Below are 18,225 nucleotides of genomic sequence, written 5' to 3' on the forward strand. Positions count from 1 at the left end.
GAAAAAACCCCCAAAAGCCTCAGTAACTACTGTCAGGTTGAGATAATCAGTGAGTTATCAAAATAAAAATGAGAGATAAAAAGAGACTATAAATCAAGAGAGTGCTATCAAAAGGGTAGGGGCAGTCGGCATGGCTTCGTTCTTACTGCTGCAAAGAAGGCGACCAGCCAGCTTGAAGACTGAGATCTTTTTGGGACTGATGCCTTCAGCTAGGGATGAAGTCACGGGCAGTTTAGGCCATATTATAGGGTCCAATCTGGATGGCCACGGTCAGAGACAGAAATGTCAGGTTGAGCGGGAAAAAGTTTGCAGTTGAAAGGAAGGGGGAAGGTAGAGAAATGTGAATACCAAAGAGAATAACGTTTTCTTAGCAAAAAACCTCCTATTTCTCTCTTACCCACTTACAATGAGCTAAGCATATATTTAGAGTGAATAAAGCTAAAAACTGCTAAGACTTGCAATTGAAAGAAACCATAATATCAATTTCTAAAAATCCCTCCTGCAATTTGGGTTGTGTGTCTACTGCTTTGGACCTCTACATAAATTCAGACTTCAGAGTATATGAAGACCATAGAGAGCCTAGCTAGTCCATCTTTTCCCCAGACCGGGCTAGGAACTGGGTCAAGTCCAAAAGCTGGCCCCATCTCAAAGAACAGTTAGTGTATCTAGGCGGGATTTGAAGAACCGGATGTCTCAAAACCTTCCCAGGTGAATTCAAAATGTATTTTGACCAACCCTGGACTCTATCCCACTCTTTTCATTTTGAAGGATCAGGTTAAGCTGAATGACCTACCCAAAGTCAGAGAGCTCCCGAAAGGAAGTATCTGAGCTAGAATTCTGCTCTCCTGACCTGGCCTCCAAAACTCCTTCATTAGGCAGCCTGATCTTTCCTGCAGTGCCCACGTGGAGGATCTGGTCTGCTTTAATCCACTGGTGTGTGTCATCAGGATCTAGTTCACTGCCCTTGTGGTCCTTAAAGGCAATCTGTAAATATATGCTTAGAATCGTCTTAAATGTATCATGGACCAGGATTAGGATGTAAGACTATATTCATGACATCCTTGGCACCTCCAGCTCACCCTTAGGGCCATTTTGGTGTGTTTCTAAAGGTGGTTGTTGTTTTCTTTTCTGGATAAAAGCTTTTCAGGAACCAGATACCACCTGGAGGAAGGATGTGTCTAATCTCCAGGTCTTTGCTGTTGATAAAAATAAACCTCAGGGATTAACTTTTATTCAAGGTCAAATTGCTCAACCTTGCTGTTTCTCCCTCTAGGAGAGTATGTTGTTATGACCACTCATTTCCACCTGAAAAGAAAGATTGGCTATTTTGTTATTCAAACATACCTGCCATGCATAATGACCGTCATTCTGTCCCAAGTCTCCTTCTGGCTCAACAGAGAGTCTGTGCCAGCCAGGACTGTCTTCGGTAAGTGCCCGTCAAGACATGCATGCGAGAGTGTGGAGGGCAAGTCACACGGGTGACACTGCAAATAAGACGAAAAACAATCTTGAATTAAAATATGAAGTTAATACGATAGAGAGACTCAAGGACTTAACGTTCTCATCAGGGTATGATTCTTAAAAATTGTTTCCCTAAATAGCAAGCTGCTTCAGTGCATGCAAATGGTGGGGTTAATGAACGTTTGATATTTGGGGAGATAAGTGGAATGAAGCAGGCATAAAATATATCATACTAGATTAAAACACACACATAGAAACATTCATATTTAAATCATACTTTCAGAATACATAAGCATATATCTGCATACTTCTGAGAATCTAAGAAAATATCAGTGCAACTACTTCCTTACATACACGAAAGCAGGGTTTCCTTACTTATGGAGAGATCACTAATGACCGTGTCATATCATAGACAGTACAGGAATACTTCACTTTTGTACGAATGCATGTACTTCTGAAGAGTTCCAAATACGCATTTTTTTCTGTTAAAAGGGTTTAAATACCTTAGATGCTTCAAGTTAATGCAATCTAGTGGAAAACTGCTTACGGGGTAATAACCTTTTACTAATAGGAAAAGCCACCCCCTAATTTACTATTTTGGAAATTTGTGCTCATATAAAGGGTATCTCCTGCCTGTATTGTTGTATACTAATTTAATTGTGCTTTTCAGACGGATGTAAACAGAAGGGTCCAATACCATAAACTTGCTCACTCACGCCTTCACTTGCTGCATTTCTATTTGAAGCCTACCATCAGCTAGGCCCAGAATGCAGTGGTCTCCCTACACCACTCCCCTCATGAAGGTTACAATCAGGAACTTAAACTTCAAATAACAGTAAAATCATGCATACTACCTATTGAGCGCTTTACAGAATCTCCATTCTGTAAAACAAACCTACACTATATTATTTAATATCCTCCAAAGCCTCTGTACTGTTATTACCTTTGTGTCATAGACAAGAAAGCTAAGGAACAAGAGACCCACTAAGATGCTCAAGCTTGGAAGCTACTGAGCAAAGGACCCAAACCCTTGGACCCAGACACACTGAGCCACTGCCTGCTCTATCCACTGATGAGGCATGGACTGGGGCTGCTGTGGGCCACATTGTTCATTTGTCAATAAATACCATATAGTCATCGGTGAAAGGTGCAATTACCAAGGTTCATTCCCAAAGTACCAGCTAGGCTCAGTGCTGTATTTAAGACTGTTTACTACGGAATAAAAGCCTTAAGAAGCTTAAAATCTAAATCATTATTCACATGCAAAGATACCTATGGTATCATTCTTCAAGATTATGCAAGGTACGAAAAATTAGTTATCTCAAGACCAAGTGCCCGGAAAAGGTTATTTCCTTCCGACTGTAGCAAGGTGCTTCCATCCAGGCTGGAAGCCACCAAATCTTTGCTCTGGCAGTACCCTAAGAACACAGCTAAATCAAGGTCTAGACTGGGTCCGGCTGCAGAGCAAAAGAGTAGGTCACTTCGAAGAACTGTTTTCCTGATGCCCGTGTGTCAATATTAACTAGAGTTGACACCACTTGTTAGAACGGGGGGTTGCATTCTTGTCAAGATGCTTCCTCCTGTGTGTGCACCCACTTGGGCTGTTTTTCACTACAAATTTCTTTTAGTTAGACTACAGATCTCTGCCTTTTATGTAGAAGGAATTCAGCACCACAGTGAAAAAGGTTTTCCTAAACGCTCTCTTTCTCCGTTCTCACCCCAATGTATCTGATCCTTCCAGTTTGGAAACTTTCTAAAGCATTTTGGACTGTTTTATAAAGCAAAAATCTTGTTTTCTGAACATTTTCAAACAATCAGGCAACTCATGCCCTGTAGGTAAACACAGCTATTTATCTGTAAACTCAGCTGTGGCAAGTAGTTCTGTCGGTCAAGTTACATATTTCTAATGTTTGGAGCTCAGTAAAATAAAAAAGTACAGCTTTTTAAGACCTTTAGCCTTTTAACATTTATTTAGTACACAGGTTTCTATTCTTTTTTGTCTGAACTCAGCATATTCCTTTGAGCTGTGTAAGATGCCTGAGAGGGTCAAGGGTATTTAAAGAAATACAAAAATAAAAAAAAAGTTGCTCTTTTATGACAGTTTACTAAAAGGCATCCAGACTGCAGCAGAGCTGAAGCTTGTTTTATGTCTTAAAATACCACATTCTTGATCTGTGATGCTCACGTTTGGAGACAACGTGGTCATGGGATTTTGGTCTCAGACACATCCAAGTGTTAGGGTCAATCTTCATCTTTCTAAGCTTCACTTGCCTATCAAATGTGAGTGCAATTAAAGTAAAATTGTGCTGTTTTAAAAAATGAAAAGAAAATATATAAATTGTCAGGCTCAGCACTTGGAGCTTAATAGATGCTCAATATAATTTTCCTTCCCCTTTCCCCAGAGCAGGGATTAGAAGACCACACACACACACACACATACACACGACATCCCTCTCTTTATGCTATTCTTAACTGCTTTAATTTATGCATGCATTTTATTTAAGAGCATATATTTCCAAATTATTTTTGACAGCTGCTTACATAAACCAAATTTTGGGGAAAAAACTGGAATTTACTGTAGCAGGAATTTATGCAAAGAACTAAAGTTGTCATTAGTAACACTCATTATTTTGCCCTCAGTAAATATCAGGATAAGTGCTAAACACTTAACTACTGTATCGTATTTAATACTAACAGCACCCCTCTGAATTACTCATTGAAATTAATTTATAAGGAAATAATCTAAATTATTAACAAGTATTAGATTTAGATCATTAATAATTAATGATCTAAATCTAAATAATCTATAATTATTTAAACAATGAAACTGAGGCTTAGAATTGTGAGCCAATTTTCCCAAGCTCACTCAGCAACTACAGAACTGTGATTTGTAACTGGGTTGGTGCTTCCCAAATACTGACATTTAATTGCCTTGCTCTTTGCTCAGGTGAATATTTTTAGGTACCTTTGGGGGCCATTTTCCAGGCAATGTCATTGAAACCATTTGTTGGTTATGCAATGTTAGATAATGACCCAGAACTTCTGAAATACCTCTGAAGTTCAAAGTGAATTCTTTACATATTTTGACCATACATCAAACCTATGATTTAATATAAAAGTCTCAATGTTCCTTCTTAAGCCTATCACTTTCTAAGATAGTTACAAAGATCATCTACCTTGATATTCATTAAGAACTTTAGGATACTGGATGGCTTAAAGCAGTTTGTAACAACTAGCCACCTACGAGCTGTATAATTCTACTCATTCTCTAAAAATTAATCAAATCATTGACATTAATTTTAGACCCAATGGATGACTATGGCCATATTTTTTTTACATCTTTAAAATGTTTTTACATCCTATAATTTTGTCCTCCAATAATCTCATGAATGCGCAGAAATTTTACTCTCTGGGAACTGCTGGTCAAGAGAATGGAGTCTAAATCATGTTTTTCCAGATGTACAGACTGAGGTCCCTGGAAGGTAACTCATTTACTCAGGGCATAAATAAGGTGGTGAGTGGTGATGTTCAAGCAGTCATTGGAAGACATCAAGACTTTTTCTACATCATGCAGCCTGAGCCATCCACATCAGATTACTGTGAATTTTTAAATGCATTTCAAGTGGTTTAAAAGGAGCCTTACAATAGTCAAACTATACACTGTATTACATTCTGTAGGCTGATACTATTAATTTGTTAAGTGAACCTTAATGAATATCATCATTTACATACATCTAATTTTATACATAAACTAAAAATAACTGACTTAAAAACTGCTTTGAATATAGGTAATTTTGATCACTAGGGATGGGTTCACAGAATAGGAAGATGGGGAAGCATTGACAGAAAAAGAAAGGTTGTGGACATTTCAGTTACAAATTGTTTAAATCAAGTGTCACTTTTGAGCTGTGTAACCTCAAGCAAGTTCCATGCAAAATATTTCAGAAATTTCTTCAAAAGAGTAGCTACCTAAGATTCAGGAAAAAAAATCATACAAAAGCCAAAGAGTTGATAATGTAACAAAGTAGTGTGCTAAGATAACTTAGTCATGTACTGATTATCAGTCATCACGGAACTTCTTCTTGGTTTACACACACACATTTGGGGTCCACAGGAGGCACCCCCGACAGAAGTGAGGATCAGGAGATTTCCTCTGGGTCGGAGACAGTGAAGATCTATGCTTTCTCTTTCAAAGGGTTGCAGACAGTGAAGGAATAGTATTTCCTTTTCCAACCAGGTCACAGTGTTCAAGATCCTCTTTTAAAGAAGTTCACTATGTTACTAGCAGTTGGAAAGTAGTTTATCCCTGTAAGAGATCCCCGCAACGGTGCCATCCCACCAACCGCAAACTGCCCCGGGATTCAATGAGAACTCGTCCAATCCACACCAAAACGGGATGAGCAAGAAAACGTGGACTCCCTCCGTGGTGCTGCTGGCTTCCCTTTGTGCACGTGGGCTGACCTCCAGTGATGAAATTTTGCAGTAAGAATCTACAAACCCACTTAATTTCTTTCTTCACAGGAGTAACGACTGTGCTCACCATGACGACTCTGAGCATCAGCGCCAGAAATTCCCTCCCCAAGGTGGCGTATGCGACTGCTATGGATTGGTTTATCGCGGTGTGCTATGCCTTTGTGTTCTCGGCTCTGATCGAGTTTGCCACTGTGAACTACTTCACCAAGAGAGGTTATGCCTGGGATGGCAAAAGCGTGGTTCCCGAAAAGGTAAGTGCCTTCACATCCCCTGCGATACAGCACTAACGTCTTTTTAAATGTAGTGGCTGAGATGTTTGAACTACAGGAAGTGGGTGAGGAATGCAGACAGAGGGTAACCAGGATTCTTTTTTGGTATGTTACAATGGTTAAGTGGTGCGATACTTCTGTTATTGTTCACCAGAGGGTATTGAGTGGAGAGATGTGCAGAGTAGATGCAGAATAGAAAGGAGAGATACAAAAGTTAATATTTCTACTCCAATATGCTTTTCTGTGATCCCTATTGAGCTGAGAGGAGTTTTAATAAGCCTGACATTAGGAGCAAATAAACTTACAGGCACCATTGTAATTTTTATAACTTGAAAATCATAGGCTTTACCTTACTTTTTAAACCTAATCTCTTTGGTCATAAATATCATTACTACAAGGCCTCAGTTGAATTCTGCTCGCAAAATGCATTGCTTCCAATATTCAGTGAAGCAATGTATCAGCTGAAACATTGTCACTTGTCAACACAGAGGTTTGCCTTAAGGAACATGACACAGAGAAGTCACAGCAAAAGGTCTTCACTATAGAAAATTGTCAAGTCAAGAATATCACTGTTCGCCTCGATTAGAACTGTTCGCCTTGAGAGTGGACTTTAAGGCACAGTTGGAGAGGATACCCTTGAGGACTGAAGGAAAAATACATATGTTAAAATGCAAGCCAGCCTCAGGGTGGTAGGGAGAAGGGCAAAGTCAAAGACATGGAGACCGTGAGGCACCCAGAAGTAGCCCCGGAGGGATTGCTCCCCAGCAGCTTCCCCAGGGTCCCGCTCCCCAGAACGCTAGTCTCTTGCGTTGGTCCCTGAAAATGCAGTTCAGGGGTCAAGGGCACTTGAAGAGAAAATACGAGGCCACGGTGAAGCTCTCTGAGATTTACCTCTCAGCCACGGATGAATGAGAGAGTGTAACACAGGTCTCATTTTGACGTTCCGAGAAGAAGAGTATTACATTTTTTCTGACACCAGGTTAGTGTTCTCAGAATAGTTACATTTTCAATCTCTAACAAGGCGCCACTTGAAAACAAAAAGAAATTTCCCATAGGGCCATCACATCGGCAAGTGGGCATACAGTAGTCTGCTTACAATCCACCCTTACTTAGTTAATTGCTGAAAGAAACACCAACTTCTTAAGGAACCTAGGGGAGCTCAACATTTTCAGAAGTGAAAAAACTAACAACCATTATTTCCTGGTAAGCCAAACAGGTATTTCCAACTGTTGTATTCCACATGATGTTGGGGAAAAAAACGTAACTTGAGAATTTTTAGTATTGGAGTATTGTGAAAAATTGGCACAGGGAGAGATGAGATCTCCACAAACTTTTCCTGTGGACGATTATTCATTTCGGTTTATGTAGTAGAGTGTCTATCCCTCACAGATTTTGTTAGACTGGAACCCTTTGCCTCCCTCAGCACCAGAACACATTGTACATTTTATCAAAGGACATAACACACTGTTTAATGTATTCTTTAATATTAAACTGTCATTGTTAAAGAAATGAACTCAATATAAAGTTTGGCTATTTAACTTAGTGTTGAAATAAATCATATCAATTTTGTTCATTTGGACTACAGAATCACTTTTACTTAATTACAGGAATTTCTTTTGCTCCTCATAAAACTTGAACAATTCTGCTTTCACTGCAAAATGAGTGCATACTTGGTGTGAGTGGCCTTATTTTAATGAAGTAATACTAGAAAAAAGAACAATATGGTTTCTTTCTCCGAGTCCCAAAGTATGTGTAAGGTTGTGGAGAGGCGAAAAAGCCACAGACGGAGTGCAGAGAGGGATAATAAATAAGTTAACTGGTTATAATCCCTGGCTATTGTGCCTTGTGAAGAGAACCAGGTCTTCTGGAAGTAATAATTTATGCTGATCTGATCATTTAAGAATACAAATTATCCAGAGAGTATCACATCTGGTGATTCAAGTTTAGCTGCTCATCAATATTAGCTGGGTAAGATTTCTGCAATGTCAATAACCAAGTTCAAATCCCATGGAATCCAAATCAAAATGTGAGACTGTGCCCGAGACACTGTACTTGAAAATCTTTTAACTGGTAATGTACTGTACACACAAGGATGAGAACCATTCTCATAGACTATTGCTTTCCAGCAGAAATATAAATGAACTGCAAATATCAGCCAGATATATAATTTGAAATTCTCTACTAGCTTCACTTTTAAAGTATACACCAGTGTAATTAAGTTTCATAATGTACTTTAGCCAATACATCAAAAATATTATCTTGACAAGATGCCAACCATACAAAATGTTAAGGACTGCGTTCTTCTTCTCACCCACACTAGGTCTTCACAGCCCTTTGTGTCTTTCACACTCTCAGCACATCCCTGACCAGACTAGGACATTCCACTGCTCAGTGGCCCCAGGCAGCTGTCAGCAACAGTGTTGGGCCACACAGCTACAGACAAAGATCTACTCATTCTTAAAAAATGTCTCTATGACAGAAACCCTCAGAAATACTGCAGTTGTCAATTAGTGCATAGACGATACTGATGCGCAGCTAACACTGACTGAGAATGGAATTAGAGATACTTGTGAATAATTCTGCTTCATCATTTGCCCACCTGAAACACAGGGAGAAGGAGCCAATAGTGATTGGCTCAGCAATTTACTGCTGAAATGCAAACCATGCCCAAACTTAGTTACCTAAAAAACCAACCGAGTGGCTGGCGGGGACGGCCTGGTGTTACTTCTATCAGTGCAACCAGGGCTCGCTCCTGTGGCTAGAGTTCACTGCAGACCCCATCAGGGCGAGCAGACGCATGGTGGCCTCTCTCCCATGCCTGGGGCCCTGATGCTGGCTGGGAGTCTGACATGGTCTCTGCCCCGAGGCAGTCTAGTCCGGGCATCTTCACACGGCAGATGGTAAAGGCTGAGTTTGCAAAGCCTCTTGTGGGCATGCTCCCCGACTGGAACAGCATCACCTTGTTCAAAGTCACATGTCCTTTCTAGACTCAATGTGTGGAGAAATGGACCCCACCTCTTGATAGGAAAACTGGGAAAATATTGTGCCTGCATTTTTTCCAGTGTTATCAAGATATAATCGACACATCGCTGTGTACGTGTATGTAAGTGTACAATGTGGTTGATTTGATACACTTATATATTGTGAATCGATCACCACCAGAGCATTAGCTACTATCTCCCTCCCATCACACAGTTTGTTACCACTTCTTTTTGTGGTGAAAACATTTAACTTCTGTTCTCTAGCAACATTCAAGCCTATGATACAGTATTGTTACCTATAATCTCCACGCTGCCCATTGGGTCTCCCAAACTGTTGATCTCCTAACTGAATATTGTTGTCTGCATTTTTACTTTTCCCCAATAATACAGTCCTAAATTACATTTCTTAGATTTTACATAAAGCAAAGACTTAGGTTCCAAAGTAAAGGTCCCTTTACTCAGCAAATCATCAACTTGCTTCTCTCACAGTTTACTAAACAAAACGCTTTTACTTTTTCTTTCCACAGCCAAAGAAAGTGAAGGACCCTCTGATTAAGAAAAACAACACGTATGCTCCCACAGCAACCAGCTACACCCCTAATCTGGCCAGGGGTGACCCTGGCTTAGCCACCATTGCTAAGAGTGCCACCATAGAACCGAAAGAAGTGAAGCCAGAAACCAAACCACCAGAACCCAAGAAAACCTTTAACAGTGTCAGCAAAATCGACCGGCTGTCAAGAATAGCCTTCCCATTACTATTTGGAATCTTTAATTTGGTCTACTGGGCTACGTATTTAAACAGAGAGCCTCAGCTAAAAGCCCCCACCCCACATCAATAGGTCCTTTTATTCACATTCTGTTGTTCAGTCCTCTGCACTGGAAATTGCTTTCTGTCCTCAACGCAGTAATTCCCATCTGCTTTATTGCCTCTGTCTTACGAATTTGAAGGTTTTCTTATTTCCACAGCTCACACAAGAGCAACAGGCCCCTGTCGGGCAGCCCAGAGCAGAGCAGAGCGGAGTGGAGCGTGCAGCGGAGAGACAGGATTCTGAGAGCGAGCGAGAGGGAGGGAGCCCACGTAACCACAGAGGAGACAGAATGAGAGAGCAGGAGAGTGAGGAAGGGGGGCGCAGTTCCAAAGATAGGAGGAAAAGGAGAAGCAAAGTCAGACTTAACTATATAACTCTAGATTATGTGTAGATATATATTTCCAAATATTCTCAAAAAAGAAGATATTGTATATGTCAAAAATATTTTTATGTGAAGGTGTTTAAAAGAGTAAATTATAGATGTTTAATGAAGAAAAATTTTCAGAGAATCTATGTCTTCATTGCACAAACTATGGTGTGCTTGCACTGTTGCTTTGTTTTTTAAACTGATGTATAGCTTCAACGTTTTTGTTTCCAAAGCTAAAGACCCTGTTCTCTCTCCTGTTACAAATGCCCAACGTGCTATTTTGTTGCTAAATGCTATTTTAAAATCCGCGGAAATGGCATAAGCAAAGGAGCATCTCCTCGCTGTAGAGCACCTTTCATTCATCCAATGGAGAGAAATGCTCTAAATGCGCGACTTCACTATCACCTGAGCTTTTAGCACTAGATGTGATGAGGAATCATTTTAACCAAGATATACACACAATTAAAAACCAAAAAATAAATATAAAATCATGGTAAAAGATTCCCTTCCTTATCATGCTTACTTCTAGGTAGCACATGGGCCCAATAATCACTTCATTCCCACTGTAAAGATGTTTCAGAGGGGCAAAAATATTTTGCAAGCTCTAGAATTGTTGAATGTATTCTTTTATATAACAGCACATTAAAAGCTTTAGATTGCAATTTATGACTAGTGAACAAAAATAGAATATTTAAATTATATATGTAAATACACAGCATGAGATTGTACATTTTTTACTTTTTTTAAAAGTTGTGTTCTTACAATATTGTATAAGACTCACCGCTGTTAGCTGTTAGAATGTTAAGTGCTACGGAAATACTTTCGGAGCCTGCATTTAAGATTAGAACAGCTTGGAGGAATCAGATGGAACTTCAGATACATGGGAATAAAGCTCATATATGCAGAGAAAGCTCGTAGCTTCCCTCTGTTGTCCAGTGCTCAGCAGTAAATCAGTTGCTCTCTGCTCATGACCCGCCACACTTCCCTGAATCTGGCTCCTCTCATAGAGAAAGAAAATGGGAAAGCTTTAATGAGAGCTAGAAAATCGACTGTATATTACTGCTATCTTTGCCGATACCAACTATTCCAATAAGTGTACCATCGTGTAGCACCAAATATAAAAAGTACATGAAAGAATGTATAGGAAATAGCTTTTATTGAGTAACATTACATTTCATTTATACTGTAGCAATATATTGGTAGGTGTACTATGTAAGGGCTTTAACGTACAAGAGTTCATTGATACTCCCCCCATGAAAATTCTAGTCTGTCTCATTCCCTCCCAGATGTTTTAGAGATAAATATTTATGCAGAAGGTATTTTTGAAGTCTCCTTTTGTCTGATAGAGTTTCAGAGATATTTAAGGTTAGCATCCAGAACCCACAGGTCATGGTCTAGAGCACACATTTAGAACACCAAAACACACACCTGTCTGTCATTGCCAAGCGAGGAAGTTGGGATCCATGCACAAGTTTGGAGCAATGTTTTTTTTTCCAAAAGCTGCTATCCAATGATACAGGAAAATACACTGTGTTTTCCTGAACAAACTCTGGTTTTCTTTCTAAATGTGCTTTATTGTTTGATTTGGTCCTGCCTAAATTTCATGAGCTAGGCCAATAAAGGCTGAACCAGGGATGTCCATCCTCTGGTATTCTATGTAGATATCATGTATAGAAAATAAAGTAAAATATGGCTCTACCTTCTGTGTTGCTGTTTATCTTGTTATTTTTCGACGTTTATCTAACGTATTTATTGAGAGCATTTTATCTTCCAGACTCATCAGAGCTAACATTCGGTCTGTACTTTGCTCATTAGATGTGAATATTTCTTATTAGTCTGCTTTCTGCTATGCAGTGACTGCATTTCTATCATTTCTGAGTATGTTGGTACATGTGGATAGTATCCTATTGTATTAATTGATTGCATAATTTATCAAAGACAAATTATTCTATGTAGCTTTTCTACAGTGCTTTGCTAAACCATGTAATACTAGTTAAGTCTTCCTTGAAAATAAAGTTACACTCTTATAGAGGACAGTTCCTGCTTACTCCCAGGAATATTTTTTAAAAGATGACACTGAATGTTTATTGCACATTAGTGCAGTGAAGTGGCAATAAAACCTAATACGAACCGGGGTTGCTTATGGCAGATGCATGTATCGCTTTACAGAGTTTAGCAAAAGCTCTTAATTTTATGTCACACTGTATTCTATTATAACAATAAAGCTAACATTATTCAATAACAAGACTGAACGCTTGACTCTTTTTTTCATACTATCAATAGGACCTGCCATTTCCCTGTTCTAAAACATTCTCAGGTAAGAGCCCCTGGAAGTGCCAAGCACTAGCGGGAACTTGAGCTACACAGATTTCTCCAGACGTATCAGAATCAGCAAAATGATCCTAGATGAACATTGAAAATAATTCACTTTAAAAAAAAGAATTATTAAACACCTGGTATCTAATGTTACCGGTGGCACTTCAACTCACACTTCATCAAGTGTAAACCGAACAGAATGAAAATGCTTAAATGAAAAAGTACAGTGTGTTCGTGTCTCTGGTTAATGCAGCAAATCTGTGTTCTGGTCTCTGAAGAGGCTGGTCTGGCTGCTTTGAAGGAGGAATCTGAGCGTCGTCGTTTCATTTGAAAGCTCCCCCAGAGCTGTTACACTCCCTAATGTGTCTAAAATCACAAAGTCAGATTAAAGTGCAGAATACTTACAACTACTCGGAAGACAAGTGAAAAGTCATTTAAATGACAGGCATAAAACTATACCTGGTTTCCGCAGAAAAAAACACCTAGGCCAAAATCTGCACGTGTCACTCGTGGTCAGGCGAAAGCAACGTAAACTGCACTTGTACAGAGAAAACATGTGTCTTCCTAAAAAGCTATTCAGGACTTAGCAAAATTCATCATCTTAAAATCTCCCAACTCGCATGACTGATTCAACCTGAATAAAACAGCCATTTGTACACTAACTAAAATGTCACATTCATTGATTTCTTGGCTCTCCTTAACCGTGGTGAATGTTGATCACTTAGGCTATCAAACGCCACCCATAATAATTATCTAAAGAACCAAAATAAGGACGAACTTGGCATTGCTGCGGACCATCTGTTTGAATTTCATTATACCTGTTCGTTCAGACCTTCTGTGAGAGTTTTCCCGAAATCTCTCCAGCTTTTGTAAACAAGAACAGTTCCCTGACTTGATTACATTATAGCCATAATTCAGTCAAATAAATTAACTCCAAATGTTATTTTACTTTAACCTAAACTAAATTTTGCTAACATCCCTGTGGTAAGTACTGTGCTAGATGACAGAAATGTAGATAAACATATCATGGCCTTTTTCATTAAGAAAATCACAGTTCTGATGAGAAAGGAAGACAATATAAATATTTCGAGAAAAACAGAAGATACATTACAAAGGGGCACCTTGCCACTTTTCACGAAGTTGTAGGACTGAAGCTGTAGGAACTGATGATGTCTAAGGGAAAATGAAATACAAGTGAGGTGGTCCTGGACCACCAACCAGTCAGTGGCCTTGGGGTATAGTTTCAGCCCAGTGAGATTTTAGCCATTCAATCACTCACGTTTGAGACCCGCAGATCTTTTAGGTAATGTGGTAGGTATCGAAGTTACAGAGATAAGGCCGACTGTATATTCTTGGAAAATTCATGATTTCATAGAGAATCCGAGGGAACCTAAAATTACAACCCACTGCACAAGATGTATGACTGCCAATAAATAAGGATTTATTATACCCGCCAAGCGGCTTCACGGGAGTCTTCAGGTGAAAGTGTCAGCTGGGCTATGTTTTCAAGGATGCACCAGTTACCAGGCACGTTCGTGTTGGGGACGGCTGCTGGTGAAAAGGGACAGCCCTCTCCGTCAAAGACAACAATGCATTCAAACTTAGCTCGTGTGTGTGAACTAGGCCCAGTATGACACCAACAAAGCACTGGGGACTGTGGGAAACAGGACAGGCCTGGCGTCTTTGGTCTCAGCCCCAGCCGATGGTGCCATGCGGAGACAGGAGCTGAGCCGTGTATTGTTATGTACTCTCACGTCACAGAAAAACACGTGATATTGAAAGTCACAGCTTCCATTCTGAAATTATGCTGTTTGTCAAGCATAATACATGAACTGGCTGAATTGAGCTAAATCAACTAATTAGTGATCTCTGTTTTCAGAATATGTCTATACCGATTCACACATTCATTGGATCATTGTTAATAAAGCAGCCATATTACGTTTGAGGTTAGGGTTATTTCACAAAGGGAAGGTGGTTGTCCTCATCAGCAAACTTGAACATTAGATTGAAACCAATGCTAATTATCTACATTTGCATACATTACATTGTTTAGCGATAAAACACTTACAGTCTAAAGGGAGGTCAGTGTTCCATGGGGTTGTAAAATACGAAGGTTCGTTTTGTTTTTGTTTGATAATTGACCTGTCTCTCCTGAGCTATGGCATGCAGTACACATTACTATGCAAAGGACGATCTCTTCACTGGCTGTCCATCAAAGCCGAGTTACACACATTACATTTCTGACTCTTACTATAACCACTGTGGTTACAAAAGAAGAAATTCGTAGAAGTCTGTTGCTTTTCCCAAAACACTGAAAGTGAGTGATACGGCGAGAGTTTTTTAAAAAATATACTTCCGTATAAAGCTGATACTTTCAAAACTCACCATTTTAAAAAGTTATACTGAATCCCTTGACTAACAGTGTAAGTTTTATTTGAAAAATTCATAATCTTATGTTACATTCAGTATGAAAAGAACAGACATTTCATGACAATAAGAAGAGCCATCTGCATAAGGACAACTCAGCCTAAGTAAGTTAGAGATGATGAGGGCAGCCCATCATGGGCGCGTAGGTATTCTTGGTGTCCTGCTATCGTAGCAGAAGGGGCATGGCCACTGGAATTAGAGATCTCACTTTATATATTGACTTGGGCCACTGAGCAGTTCCTTTTGCACCTTATGCTTGCAGGAAAAAGGAATAATAATACTGCGGACCAACTAGAATGACAGAATAAGGGCCTGAGCAAATCTATGCCCCAAAAGCAATGATAGAACTTGACAGGTCTAAAGAAGTAATTTCAGGTTTATAGAAATCAGCCAAAGCCATTCAACAAAGTAAGAGGGGCTTATTCAAACACACTACTGCAACCTCTGTAAGAACGTTTGTATGCAGTGTTTTAACCTGGAACGGTGCTCACGACCTCTTCCGCTCCATTTCTGCAATAATGCTACCAGTGAAGGGAGAGCTGTGTAAGCAAAAACCTTCATCACTCAGGACTCCTTACTCCATCTGGGGCAACGTAGGAAAAAGTTGCATACCCATGGAAACTGATGGAAACAGCAACCAATTTACAGGCAAATGAATAGAAAGGCCAATACCCAAGGTAACCAGAAGCCACCATCCTGATGAGAGGAAAAAAACAAAAACCAGAAAACAAAAACAAAAACCAGAAGATCCAGAAATGGAAATTTAATGGGAAGATGAGGAAAATACGGCATCCATACTGGGCTAATGTGAAAAAATTACACTAGCTTCCTTTTATCTGTGGTTTTACTTTACGTGGTGTCAGTCACCCTCAGTCAACTGCAGTCTGAAAACAGTGATGAAAAACTCCAGAAATAAACGATTCCTAAGTTTTAAATTGTGTCCCCTCCTGCACAGCATGACGACACCGCACGCTGTCCTGCTCCGACCCACCCGGGAGGTGAGTCATCCTCCATCCAGGGTTCCTCCGCTGTGCGAGCTCCCCGCCATTAGTCACTTCGGAGGCGTCTGAGTTAGACTGATGTCACAGGGCTGCCCGTGCCCATGTTCACGCAGCCCTGACTTCACTTCATGGTGGCCCCAAAGCACAGGACGGTGATGCTGGCAATTCGGAGATGCCAAAGAGGAGCCATGAACTGTCACCTTTAAGTAAAAAAAGTAGAACTCTCCAACTTAATAATATGAACCAAATCTTTTATCCACAAAATTGTGAACAAAGAAATTCCTGCTAGTTTGCTGTGAGAAACCATATTCACGTAACTTCTGTTCTATTTTATTACTAATTATTGTTGCTCTCTCGCTGTGCCTAATTTACACATTGAACTTTGTCCCAGGTCTGTACGCACAGGAAAGGCTCATAGCACACTTAGGGCTGGACGCTGTCTGTGGTCTCAGACACCACTGGGGGGTCTTAGAATGAGGGCCCTGAGGATGAAGAGGAACTACAGTAAAATTAGTATGTTCAAATGATGAAATAAGTTACGGTCAAACAAGGAAGGAAAATATTACGACAATGATGCACTACCTAGGCAGTCTCAATAAGGAGATGAAAATCATTTAAAAAATAAATCTAAAGAGAATATCAGGACTTGGAAATAATTAAAATGATTAAATTACTAGAGGAGCTCAAATGCGTATTTGAGAAGGTATTTTTTTTGCCTATGGTATCAACATTACCCACAATTTACACTTATTTTTTATTTTATTCATTTATCTTTAGAGGGGAAGGGAAGGAGAGCAGAAGAGAAATATCAGTGTATGGTTGCCTCTTGTGCAGCCCCTGCAGGGAACTGGCCCCTGCCGGGAACTGGCCCACAACCCAGGCATGTGCCCTGACTGGGAATTGAACCACGATCGTGTGGTTTGCAGGCCCGCGCTCAATCCACTGAGCTACACCAGCCAGGGCTACAATTTACACTTATTGATTTGTTGGTTTTATTTCAGAAACGAAAATAACAGTATCTGGGTGTGAGGAAGGTGGGAGGAGACTAAAGATTTAAATAATATGGTATGATTTTACTAGGGAAAATATATACATTTTACTGACAATGACAAGGAATTAAATTTTTTACTGAAATAAATCTGGAGATTTTATCTTATTTAATATAAGGCCAGTAACTATGATAAATGCCTTCCACAAAGGAAAGACTAAATATAAAATGAAGAAATAAACCCATTAAATCAGAGGCTTTTCTTACACAATAAAACTCAAATATTTTTGAAAATTAAATTGCTTTGTCCTTTAAAAGGAAAATCAATTTCAGATATCACACATAAGACTATAATCTGCCCTCTGCACTGTAGAACAGCTATCTGTAGGTCAAGCAGTCACATTTGCTCCTGCTCCTTGGAGCTATCTCTACTTTGCCCATTAGCTCTAGTTTTCGACGGATGAAACGCAGGGAAATGCCTCTGGATCTTATAATCATAAATTTTCTACAATCCTGAAAGATGAAGCATAATTTATGCTCGGAAGGATCTAGTCTTAGAGGGTGACCAATGTGCCCATCATAAGGAAACACTGCCCAGATCTGCATAACCATGAAGGTTGTGAAGCCACATTGTTGAATATAGGCTGGATTCCTGGGCTCACAATTATCCCGGAGTGCGGCGGGGACCAATAGGCAGTCTTCAAACTACTGCAGAGCATCTCTCCTTTAACAAAATTATTCAAGTACTAAAAGGCAAATATTTAAAATTGTTTTTATTAACATGGGCGACCCTCCCCAGTCCTATTTCTTCAGGGATGGCCACTGGGACCTGAGGCACTGACATGTGGGGACTAAACCAGGACTGACGTACTGGACGTCAGTCACCCACGTGACTTCAATCATCTCTTCCCCGTCAGGGCCAAGGCAAAAACTGAAAGAAATAATCTACAAAAACTCTTTTAAAATTCAAGCCTTTGGTGGTACTGGTTAAAGAAGTATTCTCCAGAACATTTTTGATTCAACAAACACTTTTGTGAGTTAGGAATTTGATCCCAGGAGACTGGGGCAGACGTGAAAAGATGAGAGCTGGGTTTTGACGGGAAACCTTTCTACGTGCTTTCAATGGATAGAAG

The 18,225-nt window shown here is 39.8% G+C and overlaps 1 protein-coding gene across 2 annotated transcripts in view; it reads left to right on the forward strand.

Annotated features, from left to right (window-relative positions):
* Positions 1-12,605, forward strand: part of GABRA1 (gamma-aminobutyric acid type A receptor subunit alpha1) — a 52,232-nt gene extending 39,627 nt beyond the window's left edge. Inside the window, exons 8-10 of one of the 2 annotated variants that reach the window (XM_037035293.1) lie at positions 1,274-1,426; positions 5,983-6,185; positions 9,712-11,029. In XM_037035293.1, coding sequence (XP_036891188.1) covers positions 1,274-1,426; positions 5,983-6,185; positions 9,712-10,023 — 668 coding nt within the window. In that variant the 3' untranslated portion in view covers positions 10,024-11,029. Of the gene's footprint in view, positions 1-1,273; positions 1,427-5,982; positions 6,186-9,711 lie in introns of both variants that reach the window. The other variant, XM_037035998.1, reaches the window with a different exon arrangement.
* The last annotated feature ends 5,620 nt before the right edge of the window (positions 12,606-18,225 follow it).

Source organism: Sturnira hondurensis, unplaced genomic scaffold (genome assembly GCF_014824575.4).
Source record: "Sturnira hondurensis isolate 20B ecotype Veracruz unplaced genomic scaffold, ASM1482457v3 Scaffold0000022, whole genome shotgun sequence".
In the NCBI taxonomy this organism is placed as follows: Eukaryota; Metazoa; Chordata; class Mammalia; order Chiroptera; family Phyllostomidae; genus Sturnira; species Sturnira hondurensis.